The sequence below is a fragment of the Protopterus annectens genome, chromosome 1.part1, assembly GCF_019279795.1.
Source record: "Protopterus annectens isolate FY-2018-M chromosome 1.part1, PAN1.0, whole genome shotgun sequence".
NCBI lineage: Eukaryota > Metazoa > Chordata > Ceratodontiformes > Protopteridae > Protopterus > Protopterus annectens.
Genome location: NC_056726.1, coordinates 620,782,147 through 620,799,626, shown reverse-complemented (window position 1 = coordinate 620,799,626; position 17,480 = coordinate 620,782,147). Strand labels below are relative to the sequence as shown.

Sequence of the window (17,480 nt, the reverse complement as noted above, 5' to 3'; positions counted from 1 at the left end):
CTACACCTATTACAACTCAATAAAAAGTATCCTGCTAAATCAGATTTTGAACCTCATCAAGGATGTCTTTGGTGTTTCTAATATGTGACAGAATTTGTTTTAACAAACTCTTTAAATGAAGAGGAACAGAAACTCCCACATGTTGCATATATGACTCTACCCCAGATATGAGGCTTACCTGGACTGTCCATCAAATTCCTACAGATTTTAGGATAGGTGTGCACTGTACATCCATGAGCAATACTGACATATGATAAAGTTAACACTTTCCCCGTGAAATGGTTCGGTGGAGTCATGATGTAATAAGTCAATTCTCAGAGCAATGGGTACAGGGTTCTAATCTCCAGAAGTTGGGATACTGTTTTACAATATTATGTTTTTACCATACAACTTTATCCCAGGGAGGGTGGCTTAATGGTTAAGGTGTTTGCCTTACAAACACAAGGTGCAGGGTTTGAATCTCACAAGGGGATTATTGGCTAGGCTTAAAATGGCTTGCAAGGGCAGTTAGCTTAGTACTAATCTATGAACCTATTCCCTGCAGTGTTTTTTTTTTTTTAATGCATGTTCTCTAAGTGCTTCAGTGGTGTACCTGGCTAATGTTCTGCCTCGGAGGATATGAATAACACGGGTATAATGTAATCTACATAATGCACCCTATTAGCCATTTTTTAATGCACTAGCAGGATAGGAAATAAGTAGATAAAGAAACTGCTGAAAATCATAACAAAGGAGGACATTTAAAAGAACTTACAGCCAAATTAAATATACAAAAATAGTGCAAGGAGAAGCATGTGCAATATGACCCTGATGCTACCATGTAAACCACATGGAAGTAAACTATCTAATGCAGTAAGACTCTCCATGTTTTTAATTGTATGTAACATCATCAATAACAGCCAGACACTGTCAATGAGGTCATCCCCTAGCAAGCAGCACTTTGAGCAGCTTTTTCAGATTCTGTTGTTTGATTAATGTAGTCCTGTAAAAAGGATCTGTAAGCTACATCATCTTCAAATAAGAATATGCTGAAACGAGACAGAAACAAATAGGGTGAAACCATATTTTAAACTTTGTCCTGAACTATATTTTACCTTAAAGTTCCCTTTTCAGATTTGACAATTACAAATGCACTGTAAGGACCACCTACTGACACAGAAGTGACTGCATAAAAATGTGTATTATAGAATTATTTCTTAATCATACCAATCTATAAGGTTGTAGCTTTAAAGTGATGCTGAATCCTATATATATTTCAAGCTTACCTGGAACTGATGATTGAAAGAGATTTAAGTGCATTTGTCAGCCAGGAGTCTGTAAGAGCTTCTATCTCTGCTCTGAGCTGCAGCCATGTGTCTCTTTTTGCAGGACCAAGAAGGCCTAGAACGAGAAAGTTGAAAAAAATTATTCATAAACTCATTTATACAGAGCCAGCTTTACTTAGTGGAAGCATTCTCTCAGTTGCCACACAAACATACAAAGATCAGAGTGCCAGTTACAAGATAAGTATAGAAGAACCTAGACTGAATGAGGAGCTCAAACCTCAGTGGAACTTGACAGGACCATCCAGTTAAAGAAAGCTTCTTCACAATAGTAGCAGTATAGCCCTTAACCATGAGTGTTATCACAATGGTGACAACTGCCTTTACTCAATTCAGACATTCAGTTAGGCCATTACAAAAATTATCATGTGTACACATACAAACATACACATGTACATGCAAATACATACAAACAAACATGCGTCCACACACACACATACGCACACACACACACACACACACACACACACACACACACACACACACACACACACACACACACACACACAAACACAAAAATAAACAAGAAATGTCATTTAATTATACAATCCATTTATTTATTTTTTGATTTATTGATATTTGATTACTGGAAAAATCCAACTGGTAGGAGCCCATTTTCAATGAAGGCCAGGGGAGAAGAGGTCCAAAGTATTACAAAACATTTTAAGAACAATAATTTTACACTCTTTAAAAATAATACAAAAAAAAAAAAAACAACTATAGCTTAAATAATTATACCAATTTATAAATAATATGAAACATGGGTTAAGAATAGATACCAGTTATATGATAATTATTTAATAGTTAGATAGATTTTAGCCAGTTTATAGAGAAATTAAAAGTAAGTTAGTATAATGCAAACAGGAACCACAATTCATACTGAGAGAAAAGCAGACTTGTGGTTTATATTTAGAGAGAAAGATAGACTAGAGAAATTGATAGAAGTAAGGAAGTGAGTGAAGAAGGGAGAGTAAGGAGTTGTAAGGTATGAATAGGTACTAGTTCACATTTGGGGATATAATTTATCCTGGTGTTGAGCAAGAACAGTCAACTCTTGGCTAGGAAGTCTTTCAGAATGGTTTTGAAGGATGGGAGGAAGAGTATTGACCTGATTGATAGAGATACAGAATTTCAGTCCTTAGCAACATGGTATAAGTACAGACAATGCCCAGCAGATTTGATAGGTTTGTGGACAGACAGAAGGTGTTGGTCACTGGATTGTAATGACCAACTGAGAACACAGTTATGTAGAATGTTATTTAGTGCTGGAAAAGCATATGGATTCAGGAAAATTTTATAGGCGGTAAGACAAACAGGAGTTTTTGGTCATTGGATTGTAATGACTAACTAGGAAAAGTTCTGCAGAATGTTATTTAATACTGAACACGCAGATGGATTCTGGATAATTTTATAAATTGTAAGAAGCTATGTATATGTTAATGGCTGGAGTAGTTCTAACCAATTCATCCTTTTTAGTGCTACACAGTGGTGGGTTCTGAAAGGGGATTTGCTGCAAATTTAGCAACTTTGTTATAATATTGTTTAAGTTTTGATTTTTGTGATGCCTGAAGGTTAGTAAGGATGGAAGTGCCTTAAAGAAGTGTGGGGAGGAGATAAGTAGTGGCAAGTGTAGCTTTAGTTGTGTCAATGAGAATGCTTTTGGCTCTGTAAACCATCCCTTGTTTTTGATGAGATTTTCCTATGCAATTTTGTATATGCAGGTCAAATTTAAGATTATCATCCCTAATGATTTGCTATGATAAGTGATTTCAATGGTTGTATAATCAAGAAAGAGGACTTTAAACTTTGTTTTTCATGGGAGAGGGATTTGGGGAAAAAAGTAGTAGTTTGTTTTTTAGGACTGAGCACAAGTTGTGAGTTACAAAACAATGTTTCAGTTGCTGTTAAAGCTTCCTAAGTATTTTTTTTTTTTTGACGTGTGCCATGTTATTAGATGTGCACATGATTGTGGAGTCATCTGAGTACTGTATCAGGGATGCCTCTTGTGTGGATTTGTGGAGGGTATTAGCGAGTATGTTAAAGAGGAGAGGACCAAGGATAAAGCCTTGTGGTACACTGGTGGTGACTGTGAGGTATGGAGAGACGGTACAGTGCTATTTTACAGACTGATACCTATTACATAGGCACCTTATGAACCACAGAAGGGTGGGCTCAGAGAGACCTAATGAGGACATTTGAAGTAGAAGTTTGCTGTGACAAATTGTGTTGAAGGCTTCAGACATGTCTAGAAATAGGAGGAGACTAGTTTGCCATTATCTCAAGCTTTATTGATAGTATCTATATAGGTTAGAAGTGTAGTATTAGTACTACAGAAAGGACAAAAGCCATGTTGTGTGGGGGATAGGAGTTCTTCCTGCAGGAGATGGTTTAGCCATTGTTTTTGAATTCATTTTTCAAATATTTTGGAGATGGGGGATAAGACTGCTGTTAAGTCTAAAGTTAGGAATGTCTGTTGAATTTCTTCCTTTGTGCAGGGGATAATGTGTGATATTTTCCAGAATGAGGAACTGCGGGATCCCTGGACCCTGGATTTATAAGGATTGAGACAGGGTAGACGATGGCTATTGGCTGCTATTTTAAGGTACTTGTTTGGAAGGTCATCAGTTGGTTTGAGTTTGTTTAAGAGTATTTTTATATAGGATGTGGGCGCTGGTTTGAACTTGAAAATGAAAGTGATGATATGTGGCTGCTGGAAAGGGTTATGATTAGATACTGGGGAATCCTTGGTTAAAGATGCTATACTATCTATGAAATAAGAGTTGAATTGTATTGTGGTTTAGAGTTATGAGTTATTGAGAGAGGGGTTAGGGTTTAATTTATGGTCGAGGTGCAAGATTTCTTTAATGGTTGACCAGAAGTACTTAGGGTTGTGCTTACTATTATTCTGAAAGTTACTGTATTACAGATTTTGCCTTCATTAATTTACTTTTTAGTACAATTGCAAACCATTCTAAAGTTTTCACAACATTGTGGTGTTTTATATTTTTGCCATTCTTCCCATGCTTCTTCTCTATCCTACATTAGCATTCTACTGTTTTTGGACAGCCAAATTGCATTGTTTTTAGTCTCTTCCTTCTAGGAGGTGTAAGGGTATTCAGGAAAGTTATACTGAATTCATTTAAGACATCATTTACAGGAGAGGATTTTTAGGAAGTTCCAGTTAATAGTTGACTGGGTAGGAATGATCAATTCTGAGTTAAACTTGGACTGACTGCATGTTGTTTTACAAATATGCTTTTCAGTGGATGTGTGAGATGTCTGGTTGTATAGACTGGTGGAAGATCAATGAGACAGACATTGTGTCAGAGGTGGTGCATTTGCTAGGGTCTGACACTAGGATCCAGTCTAACAGTGAATTTAAAGTCTTGCTGTAATGTGTGCGTCTGCTAATTAGTTTTGTGAAACCAAATAGGTTCATACTACATTTATTTATTTTATTTACTTATTTTATTTTACATTTGTTTACTGGGAAAGTCCAACTGGGCATATTGCACTTTTTCAGCCGAAGCCCGGGGAGAAAAGCTCCATTGTTAGCACAATTTTGTATACATACTGACAAGTAAGAAGTAGATTCAAATATTAAAACAGTTAACAGTAAAAACAAACAAGATTAGTACAGAGAAGAGCCAGGTAACACTACACCTCAAGACAGTTGTTGGTACTGTACGGGATGATCACACATTTATACAATGAGTTGTGACAATGTAAATCCAGTTGCTTTGTGCACAATATGATATTGCATCAATGAATTAATTGATGCTAAATTTTATCATGGTAAAAAGCTGAGATCAGAGGTTATTTTAAGCAGTAGGTTTTATGGGGTTGGATTGGAGTAAGGTGCGTTGAAATTTAGTTGGCATAAGAGGGTAGACAAAACTTAGGAGGGAGGAAAAGTATTATAGTAGGGTTACCCATGATCAGCACAGGTGCATATCCATGATTTGGTGAGATCGGCTTTAGGGTAGGGAGATGCTTGACGCTATTTAAATTATTTCAGGATCTGATGTTGAGGGGCAAGGCATTCCATAATTCTGTGACATAAGAGGAATAAAGGGAGTCACCTGAGCTGTTTTTGCTTCTAGTTACTTCTATTAGAGCGTTGTTAGTGGATCTTAATAGGTGAGAGTTTGTGTGTGGGATTGGGAGGCTTTGGAGGCAGGTGTCTTTTCGGGTTCATAGAACATTTGGTGGGCCATGGAGAGTTGTGTGTAGGTGAGTTGACTGGGTAATTCTAACCAAGACAGTTGATTTAGGGCATTGCAATGTTGTGTTCTAAGAGGGGAGTCAGTGGCAAACATTGCTATCGTGTTGTAGCACATGTCTAGCTTGGTGCTAAGGTTAGTAAGAATAGGTGATGCATGTAGTAGAGTTGATAGAAGATAGGTCCTGGCTGTAATGGTTTTGGAGTTTTTGATTAGGTACTCTGCATCTGTAAAGGGTTCCTAGTTTCTTATGAACTCATTTTATAGATTGGGCAATGTGTAAGCCATATCTCAAATTTTGATCTATAACAACTCCAAGATGCTTGGTAGATGGGACTGGTTTGATCAATATTTTGTTGCTAGACAAGATGCTAAAGCAAGAGTAGTGGTATTCAGTTTTAGTGGAATGGAAAAGCAAGAGTTTGGTTTTATTTGGGTTGAGGATCAGTTGGACATCTGCTATGATTCAATAGCATTAAAGGATTCTTGGGTTATGTTCTGGAGTTCTTGGAGGGCTAGGGCAGAGCAGATTACCATAGAGTCATCTGCATACTGGATACGTGTGGCTTGAGATGTGGTAGTGTGGAGCTTATTGGTAAACAGGTTAAAAAGAAGAGGGATGAGGATGGATCCTTGAGGCACACCCAGGGTCACTTGTAATAGGGGTGATAGGACACTGTTCAACTAGACAGCTTGTTGTCGATCAGTGAGGTAGTCCTGAAACCAAGCTGGAGTGGAGTAACTTAGGTTGAACTCGGTCATAGTGGTTAACAGTTTATTGTGACAGACTGTATTGAAAGCTTTTGATAGGTCTAGAAAGATGGATGATACTAGGTTGCCATTGTTTCTATGTTGATTGATGGTGATTGTGAAGCTAATGAGGGCTGTGGTGTTCCTATGATTGGAGTGGAAGCCATGCTGGGTATTGGTGAGTAGTTTATTGTGTAGACGATGGTGTATGGTGTAGTATTTGAGTGTGCATGCACCTTTCGAGAATTTTTGCCAGAGGGAATCAGATTGCAATGGGTTGATAGTTAGAAAAATCTGTGGAAGATCCACCTTTGTGTAGCGGAATGATGTGTGCAGTTTTCCAAAGGGTGGATATGTGTTGTTCATATATAGAGCGATTGATTACCAGGTAAACTGGATAGGAGATGGCTTCAGCTGCCATTTTTAGATGTACAGTGGGAAGGTTGTCTGCTGCTAGAATTGTGGGTTTTAGCTTGAGTAAGTATTTGAGGATGGTGTGGGTTGGGACTAGCTGAAGGGTGAAAGTGTTGTTTTTATGTAGTAGTGAAGTGAGATTAGGTGTAGGTGTAGGGCAGTTTTTGCTAGTGAGGATTTTAATAGAGTCAATGAAGTATTTGTTAAACTGGGTGGCAGTATTTTCAAGGGAGTTACTGGTGGTTGGTTGGGGGGTCCTAGTCTGTCTTGGTTGCAGTATTTTATTTACTGTGGACCAGAACTTTTGAGGATTGTTTTGGTACCTAGCTTGTAGGTTGGTATAGTAATTATTTTTGTCCAGTCTTATTTGTTTTTTTGATTTGTTTCGTACGTGGAGGTATGTTTGGCGATTAACTGTTGATTTGTTTTGGGTCCATTTGTAACATGCTTTGTCTCTTTATTTTAGGAGTATTTTTGTCTGCTTGGAGAGCCAGGGTGAGTAACTGGACTTAGTACAAACTGTTCTGATACAGGCCAAGCTATTGAGATGTTTAAAAATGTGGAGTTGAAGTAGTCGACTGCACCGTCTAGGGAAATAGTTTTAAGGGGTTTCCGATTGTAGAGCTTGAGGGATAATATGAAGTCTTGGGTCCTGAAATTTTTGGTGCTTTGGATTTGGTGGATGTAGGGGTGTCAGAGTTTATGCCCAAACTGACATTCATATCACCTAATAGTATTTTTTTCTTGTGGAATTGTTATGGATATCCAATGTAGGATATCTTCCAGTACAGCTGTATTTTCACCAGGAGGGATGTAAAGAACAGTAATACATATTAACCTGTAATTGTTAATTTCAGGAGAGTAATAAGCTCTGTTGAACTGAATTTTGGTACAGGTTTGTTGTACAGGGCAATGTGGCAGTTGATGGGAAATATTAATGCAATTAACATTTATTATATATCTAGAAAAAAAAAGTAAAACACTTAAAATGCATACAGGTCTAGTTTACAGTATATATTTTTGATCATGATCATCCTCCTCTAGTGCTCACCTAACTCCTTGCTTCTTGTAAGATGTGTATGGTTTAATAAGCTGAAGCTAAAGTCTCTAGTTCCATTTCAGACTGTGTGCTTACGTACATTCCAATATGAGGGTTTCAAAGAGATTTGAACTCAGACATTTAACACACTATAATAAAAATACCAAGGTTAATAAAATTCAGCCTGTCAGATGATTAATATTAAGTAACTTGTGAGAAAAAGGCCCAGATGCACAACACACAGGTAAAAGAATTCAACAATAAACAAAATCCAAACTAGTTCTCAATGACTGGGTGTTATGGGTAGCACACTCTTTCAGTATTTTATGGAGGGTCTATATTATATGTTCGAGGTCTGAAAACCTTGAATCTCATATGATCGACTCCATATGAGCGAAGTTTTCAAACATCGAACATAAAATATAAACAAACTAAAAAAAAAAACCTACCTGAACGCTCTGTGCGGGGGGGGGGGGGCAATCAGACCCCCCCTACTTAAATATACCAACTCCAAGATCGCACTACATTGAAGTTAAGGGAAATATTCCCTACAGCGATCTCTGTTGAAATGTTCGATGTTTGAAAATTTTGCTTGTATGATGTTGATCATATGAGATTCGAAGTTTGCAAACTTCGAACTTATAATATAGACCCTTTTATGGAAGGCTAGGAGAGAAACAGGCTCTGAATTTCAAAAGGTGGACGACAGCAGGTCATTTTCCAGTTACAGAGATGCCACTCTCCTCAGCCTGTAAAGGAAAGTATATGAGTGTGCTAGAAATCAGACCTTGCCCAACAGTCAAATCTTTGATTCAGAAGGAGCAATGCATATTCTACCCTGGCTAAGGAACAGTGGATCGACTTTTGTTCTTGTCCAAATACTGAATGGGTCATGGAAGTTTGCCAACACTGTCTACATGTGTTTCGTGAGCTTGGAGAAAGTATATGACCATGCAACCGAAATGTCATGTGGTAAGTTCTACAATGGTGCAAGATCCCAGGGCCACTACTGTATACCACTCAGTCCCTGTTTTAAGGAGTAAGAGATGTGTTGATGTCAAGTCACTGTCTTTTGAAATGTGCAACAGAGTGATACACAACTGAGCATAAAGCAGCCAAGATGAAAAAAAAAAAAAAGGTCATAGTTTATATAGTTTGCTGAAATGTTAGGGTAGAAATGATCTGGAGACTGACATTCAGGTGTGTGCACTGGTAGCAGTACAGTAAGGAATTATGTGGCCGTGAATGAGAATGGAGTCAAAGTGAAGCTTTCAATGCACTGGTCACTCAACATATCAGACTGTGGTTGTGAATACGAACTGAATCATAAGGTGAAGCTTTCAATATAGTAGTCACTCTATGTCACTCACCTGTGGCCACAAGCTTTATGCAATGCTTGAAAGGATGAGGTTGTGAATACAAATGACAGAAGTGGGGTTCCTTCACAGAGTAGCTTGGCTCACCCTCTCTGTGTCTGAGAGAAGAATTCAGCAAACGGAGGATTTCAGAGTGCTCTTTCATGTTGAAAGGAATTAGGTGAAGTGATCTGCACTTGGGGTGTCTCCTGTGGGAAATATACAAGGCACAGTCCACTGGGCAAAGACCTCTGTGCAAACACAGGACATGATGGGTGGAGTACACCTCACAGTTTGCCTTGGAATGTCTGTGGCTCCTACACAACAATTTGGAAATTGCTACATGGTCTAGAGTTGTCTAGTCTACTTTGCTATCATGGTAAACCTCACAGGGCTAGTGGTTTATAAAATTAACAAATTCAAATATATAAACACACATGTAAGACATATAAAGTAGAGAGTCAATTATCCAAATGTCAATTATCCGAACCCAGTCTTCCAAAGTTTTTGGGGTGAAAAAATAATAAAGTTTGAATACATAAACATTATACATAATTGCTTGTGTGTGTTTGAGCTTGTAGCCCGCTCATGTTTGAAAATATTCATTATTGTCCACTGGAATCGCTGAATGTTTGAAAAGTGTATTCTCTGCATGCAGAAAAAACAAGACTGTAGAAGTTTTTTATATGGTTCAATTATATTTTTGATTATCCGAACAGTTTGATTATCCAAACTACCTTAGGTCCCAATTAGTTCAAATCTATTCTTTTCTATAACAGAAGAGTGCTGGCACCTCATTTTATCGGCCCTTCTCGTTTTAATTATGAGGGGTGGTTTTAGCTTAATGGCTACAGAGCTGGCTATGGTGATTAACACATTGCAAGATATATAGAAATTCTGGAGACTTTTGTCTGCAATATAGACCTTGTGGAGCTTAGACCATATCTGCTGCCTCTGGGTAAAGTGTATTTCCTGCATGCAGAATATACAAGATTGTAGAAGTTGTTTATCCGGTTCAATTACATGTTTGATTAGCCAAACAGTTTGATTATCCAAACTACCCTAGGTCCCAATTAGTTCAAATAATCAACTCTCTACTGTAAATGAGCGTGCACGTATACACACACACACACACACACACACACACACACACACACACACACACACACACACATGCACATTCCTACTTATTTTATGCTTAAACATTGTGTGGGGGGTATAGCTTAATGGCTACAGAGCTGGCTACAGTGATTAGCACATTGCATGATATATAGAAATTCTGGAGACTTTTGTCTGCAATATAGACCTTGTGGAGTTTAGACCGTAACTGCTGCCACTGGGTAAATTATTTACTGCAGTATTACATGGCAAGCGTTTCCTCTGGCTTTTTCAACATCATTGATGGGTTACTCACTAAATGCTCTAGCAAAAGAGTACAGGCTTAAGACCTACTAATCAGCAGCTTCAGGGGTCATGCCACATTTTTCTTGACATGGTCTCATAATTAAAAAGTGAAGGGCTGATAAAATGAGGTGCCAGCACTCTTCTGTTTTAGAAAAGAATAGATCTAGACAACTGACAACACAAAGTTACAACTAGCCAGAAACAAAAGATGTAAAAGCGGCCCTCTTTCCACTTTTCCTCACCTAATCTAGCAGTAAACCATTTGGGGTACTGCAAAGGATCAGTCAGGCACAGGACATTACTTCTAAGAGATTCATATATATTTCAAGTCTACTGTGTCTTCTGACCATTAAAGCCTTGCCAGTACCCTCCTTCAGGTTGCACCGCCTATCACCATGAGAGCCATACTAGTCAATCCTGGAGTGAATTTTTGAATGCCCATTCCGTCACCTAGGTTATTTTTAAAAGGAAGATAATGAGTCACACTGCTTAATATGTAGAAGTTTACTCCAAAATTTTGGGAGGTGCAGAGCTATAGCCTTGTCCCTCCACTGTGTTTTACTTATCTGTAAGTTAATATTTAGTTTCCTGGTTCTAGCACTGGTAGAGATATTAGGCTTGCAGGAATACAGGAGGGCCACAATAATCATGTCTCTAATGGCACCATAAGCAAAAAAGAGATCTTCCCTCAAAAGTCTATAGACACTGAATAAACCAACAGAGCTTGGTAGTGCAGAAACTCCAGGCATGTGATCTTTTTGGATAGGCACCTCTGGGGTCTTTCTGTTTGTTTGAAATGTTTACTGAGATACATCCCAAAGTGATAGCTAGACTTGACAACTGCCTTGATCAATGCTGAGTATCAGAAAGTGATTACCTCTTTGGACTTTGATGATATTCCTTTAGCAACCAGCTGTGCTAAATAAAAGGATTTCTTGACAGCCATTCTCAAATGATTGTCAAAAGAGAAGGAGCTATTAACCAAGGTACTAGGTCCCTGACTACATTTTCATTTTATGATCACCCAGTCTTTTGGAAGCACCTCAGAAATCTAGAGTCTCTCACCCTTAGCTGAAGCCCCAGGTCTGAATTCATGTCATCTCAAGTTCTTTAATCTGTGGTGAGTTCATTACACTTCTCTTTCTTGACCCAGATTCACAACAGCCCAATAATTCCAGACTATGTGCACCTACCATGGAAGGTAGTTGCCATAATACTCAACCCAAAACACAGGGGATTCTTTCTTCTATGACAACTGCAAGGTCATTTTCTATTTGCAATCATTTTTTTTTAATTCCAGGAAAAACTAATACAAGAGCAGTTCATGGAATATCTGACAAAATACAGTTCTCTCATTAGATGGTAGATTGGATATAAATTAGCATATAGAACCAAAACAACTGTCTGGACCTTCTATGACTAAATCACAAAAAGCATAAAGAAGTGTCCTTTGAGATGGGCTAAATGTATTATTCCTCTAAAGCATGTGAATCAGGGAATCAGTATCTCTCCTCAAGTCAAACAAAACAGAAAATAACTTTAGCAGTAAGGTCAACCACTGTCAAGTGGCATGTCATATATCTTACCCAAAAAACCTTGAGCTAGAATATTAAAGGAAATCAGTCATGCCAGAATTTTAGTCTAGTGTGTCAAAATGATCAGTTTTTGTACGATACTGTTTCTCCGATTTGTAAATAACCTCAATGTAGTCAACAAAAGACTTTTTTTTATTTTCAGACAGACAATCCAGTTTTCATCTTTGTCATAGGTTCACAGGTAAGTACTTGGCTTGCTGCCTTTGTGGGCTATTTTAAGCCTAGCCAGTTTCCCTTTCTGAGCTCAAATTGACCTATCCCATTTGGTTAGACACGAGCCTTACCCATCCCTTAGACAATAAATATAAATTACCCATAATGAGAATAACTGAAATCATACCATAGATAACTTGAGGGGATCCATGCATGACATAAAGTATTTAGAAGCTGCCTCTATCCATTAGTAGTACAGGGGGTACCCCTGGGGTAAATTTTCTGTGAGCCACAATGCACTTGAACATGGACAGGCATGAACTTTGTTTCATGTAGATGAGGAATCTGTTGAAGGGCAGCAGTATCCTATAAACGATACACCTGTCCCTCCAAACCATTCTGTTGATATTGCAGATGACGTTTAAATCCTTAGACCAAGTACTTCTGATGTCATTTCACTTGCTGATGTGCAGCAAATCCATCACTGGAAGATGCCTTGTATGCCAGACAAAGGTCTCCTCTTAGCAATGTGTAGGATACAGAGTATAGTGACAGGGCTTTGAGTCAGTCCATGTAGAACAAGTTGTTTAGGCCTTGTATCCTTTTAGCAAGGTATCTATGTGGGTGATGTTGCATGTGTTTGGACAGATACATGCTACAGAGGGCATTATACTCGATGACTGGCCTAATGAGAGCTGAGCAAAGGGGAACAAAGACATCCCTAGATCTAGACACAATCCCTTTGTTTATAAGCTGTACAATATGGAAGGACTTTCTTACAACGGACACATGTTGGTCAAAAGTTAGGTCACTGTCCGCATAAGTTCTCAAATCCTGAACAACTGGGTCAACTCTTAGAGGCATGTTGTCAAAAGTGGTAGTTCTCTGGGGTAGATGGCTTCATAAAGGATACAATAATGCACTTTTTTTTTTACATTTTACTCCATGATTTGGGCGCCAGTTATTTATTCGGAACAAACCCTCCTGCAGGATGGCTAAGTCATTCAGGGATTCAATGATTTCTCCTAGCTTGCAGCCATCTCCAAACTTAGCCAGCCAGAGCTATTTGGTATTGGCTTTTACTTCAGAAAATTAAATGCCAAACAGGAGAGGTCCCAACACAGAACCCTGTCGCCAATGAACTGAATGCCATACAAACAGATCTATACAAAGACTTTAGTAAGGAAAAGTCAAATGTTTGCACAGATAATACTGATAAGGTTAATGTTCAGATTTAGGTGTATAACCTTTCATATACAACCAAGTTTAGGATTATCAAACAAATATGAAAAAAAAAACTTCCTTGGATTTGATAACTCTAACAGTGAATGGATGTCTGCTTTTAGCACCCTGTCCACAATGTAGCTAATTTATTTCCTTTCAATCCCATAATGACCTCCTGCATATCAAATTGTAAATGCAGTTAGGTATACATTAGAGAAGATGCGCAATTTTTGGTCCCAAAGCTTCAGATACACAGGTGCTTGAGAAAGAAGTGCTCATGCTCCAATATCCTACAAAAGGATTCTCTGGTACTTGTGACCATTATCACAGAGGATTCAGACTATGTCCTGTCAGTGAGCTACTTCCTGTTGCCCATGGTTCCATTCCCTCGGCCTCCATTTACCAACTATGTGACTCTAAGCAAGTTTCTTAATGAAACAGTACTCTCGGACAATTATACAATTGGGCTAGGCTCCTCAAACAGGCTATACACTAGTCACAGTCACTGACCAACCTCAGTTCATTGACCAATTGCCATGTCAATGCTGTTCAGATAGGGCTTTGGTTTAGGGTTCTTTCTATGGCCCACATTTTTAGGGGGTATGCTTTTACTATACATAGTTTGGGGGAGGTGGGTGTGTTAGAAGGTGGTGTTTCTACTGGCGGTTCTTATTGTTCTCATGACAAATGATCTAAAATGCTTATAAATTTATTTAAAGCAAATGTGAATGGTCTTGTGGGAGACATAAGCTAAGAGGATAATGTAAAAGCTTTGCTAAGGTACTTCAACATACAGATATGAAAAATTCAAGAGACACACATGACCTGTGATAAAAAAATGTGGGATAGCTGAAGGGATTTCCCCCTTTGTTACACTTCTCGCTGGAGTCATGCTATATGCATAATGGCTCCTTGGCTTGCAGTCTGAAAGACTGGATAGAAAAATGAATGTATAAGGATGAGGAAAAACAAGTTATAAAAGGTCCCTCGTATGTGCCTTGTTGGTATCAAATTACGGGTTGAATCAGAACACAGCCTGCTATATAGTATCACTAACAGGAATACAAAGCCAAGGAGATATTCCAGTTATTGTAATCATATCTGACTGGAATGCCATCTAATCCCACCACTGGACTAGATGAGAAAGATGCTTTCCAATTGAGTCATACAAACAAATGGCCACAACTGGAATATATAGTTTTAAAAAAGCCATAAAGTAATTCACAGCTGACCACATATACATTTATGACTCAAAAATGAACACAACCCAGAAATAAAACTTTACTACCCTAGTGAAGTGAAAATAATTTATTTTGACTCTGTTAGTTTTGCTAGGTACAGCTTATTTTCAGAGCAGCCTTGATGTGATATTCATAATGTATACTGGAAATCTGGCTCGAACACTGAGGAAAATAGAGTTGCGTACGCTGCACTTACCATAAAATAGAAGGTTGAATTCCTCACTGATCCAGTAGCCTTTAGGCTATATAGGTTGTGTCTTGGGACTGCTGGAAGCTTGAAAACAAATAATTTAGACTACAGTTTGCTTCCACGGAATTATATTTAAACTACATTTAAAATATTGCACTTATTTTACTATTTAAATCAGTTTTGCGTGCTCCTGTTGTGTTTGCACTGTATCTGAAATTAAAACTTTGAAGACATTTTTATAGCTGCAGTGCTTTATAGTACAGTATTTTCAAGTGGTTTCCCTGCTGTGCCTAGGTGTTTAAATCATTTCTGATTGGGCTCTCTCTTCAAACTTAAAACAAAAAGTCAGACTTGGTCAGTTGAGTGAGTTGTAAGTAGACCTTGTGTTAATCATCCCCACCCCCGGTGTTTTACATTACACAAGCAGTCAGCCATCTTAGTCTTGGGACTGCTGGAAGCTTGCAAACAAAGCATTTAAACTACATTTTGCATCCCAGCAGGTATATTTAGACTACATTTAAAATACTGCACATATTTTACCATTTAAATCAGTTTTGTGTGTTCCTATTGCGTTTGTTCTGTATCTGAAACTAAAGCTATTAATTGAAGGCAATTTTATAGTTACAGTGATTTATAGTATAATATTTCCAAATGGTTTCTGGGTTATGCCTGTGTGTTTAAATAATTTCTGAGTGGGTTCTCATTTTATCACATTTTTACTCTCACTCTTCTGAAAATTTTCCACCCATCCTGTTCTGTTGTGCGTTTAGAATCAGAAGCTTTTGAGTTGCCCACCCCTACTGTGTATCTCACCTTTGAATCTTCTCCCAGACTTGACCTATTGTACACCTGGCCCTAGAATTTCCTTCCAGTCTTATCTCTTCTGCCCATCTTACTGGGTACTGACAGATGAAACTGGGAAAGTCCTTCCCTAGAGTACCTTTTCACTTTTGGCTAACTAAAGTGTTTTTTTTACATTAAAAAGACCGGGTCTGCAATTCCAGTGGCAAAAGTAAGGTAGCCTGATCTGCCTGAGTTGGGGTACACACAGGCAGGCTTAAGTGAGGATTACTTGTTGAAGTCAGTTGTTTGATTTGTTCCTGATACCCTTTTCACTTTTGCCTAACTAAAGTGTGTTTTTGCGTTAAGAAGACTGGAACTGCAATTCTAGTGGCAGTAGAAAGGAAGCCTTGCCTGTCCAAGTTGGGAAACACACAGCAGAGCTTAAAGTGAAAATTACTTGGACAGACAAGGCTTCCATTCTAGTGGCAGTAGAAAGGAAGCCTTGTCTGTCTAAGTTGGGAAACACACAGCAGAGCTTAAAGTGAAAATTACTTGTTGTGGCTAGTTGGTACTCTTTTCACTTTTGTCTGAACAATATTTGTTTTTACATTAAGAAGACTGGGACTGCAATTCTTGTGGCAGTAGAAAGGAAGCCTGGTCTGTCTGCATTGGGAAATACAAAGGGAGACTTAAATTGAGATTGTTTCATCAGACAGTAGGCTTTTTAGGGAATTAGTTGTTTGTTGTTAATCTGCAGTTGAGAGCTACTTTTGCTGTGCATTTACATCATGAAATTCCAGGATCATTCCTCCTGTGGAAGGTATTTACCTGGCTTCACTGAGATGGGAAGCACTCCAAGGAGCTCAAAGTGTAGTCGTTTATTGGCTAGAGGACCAAGAGTTAGTTTTCAGCTTTTTTCTCATTGCTAAAAATTAGGCGCATTTGCACAGAGCTGTTCACAATGCAGCAGCAGTTAGCAGTGCCCTGTATAGTAGCAAACACTTTGTAAAATCTACCGATAAAGCCAGTACTTAAGACTTAAACCTGTAATATAGAAAGGCTTTGCAAGAAGCTAAGCTTATGGCAGATAATTAGTGCATCAAACAGCACTAATACCAAGTTATAGCACCATCTAATATCTAGTTTTAACCCCAGACACCACTCATGTGACCCCTGTAGCACCAGGCCCCTAAACTATTATAGCCCAACCCTTACACAGTCCTGGCACGTGGATATGCAATTTCCTAATGCCTCTGCGGTCAGCTTGGTAGATATAGGCATTCTGAGACAATATAATAATATAGTTTCATGTACTCAAGACAATCTTTTAATTCTTAAAGAAATTAACACAGTATGTGAGAGATGTACATATATAAAACTGGAGACAAAAATCTCACAGACAATATTGTCAAAAACACACACTGCATCCTTCATACATACTACTCATCATACACAATCACCTTCTTATGCTCAGAAACTTAAAAGAAATCTTCACAAACCTAAAACTTTATCCACCCCCTTAAAGTCTTTTTAGGCAATGTCAAAATGACAAAACTACCAACACAGCAAAAAAAAAAAAAAAAAAAAAAATAATAATCAAAGCAAAAGCAAAAAAAAAAATAAAATAATCAGAGCAACCTTAAAGTGTTACTGCTCAATGGCAGGAGTCTAAAGAAGAAACTCCAAACCATGCAAACTCTCCTCATTCTAGAGAATGTAGACATCTGTGCTGTTACTGAGACTTGGTATAAAGCTGCATAAAGTACTATGGCAGTGCAAGGCTACAG

At 38.2% G+C, this 17,480-nt stretch overlaps 1 protein-coding gene across 1 annotated transcript in view; it reads right to left on the bottom strand.

Moving 5' to 3' along the window:
• The window catches only part of EYA4 (EYA transcriptional coactivator and phosphatase 4), a 3,122,134-nt gene that overhangs the window by 102,777 nt on the left and 3,001,877 nt on the right, over positions 1–17,480 (bottom strand). The window contains exon 17 of the mRNA XM_044077094.1: positions 1,266–1,380. Within this exon, the coding sequence (XP_043933029.1) occupies positions 1,266–1,380 (115 nt within the window). The remainder of the gene's footprint in view (positions 1–1,265; positions 1,381–17,480) is intronic.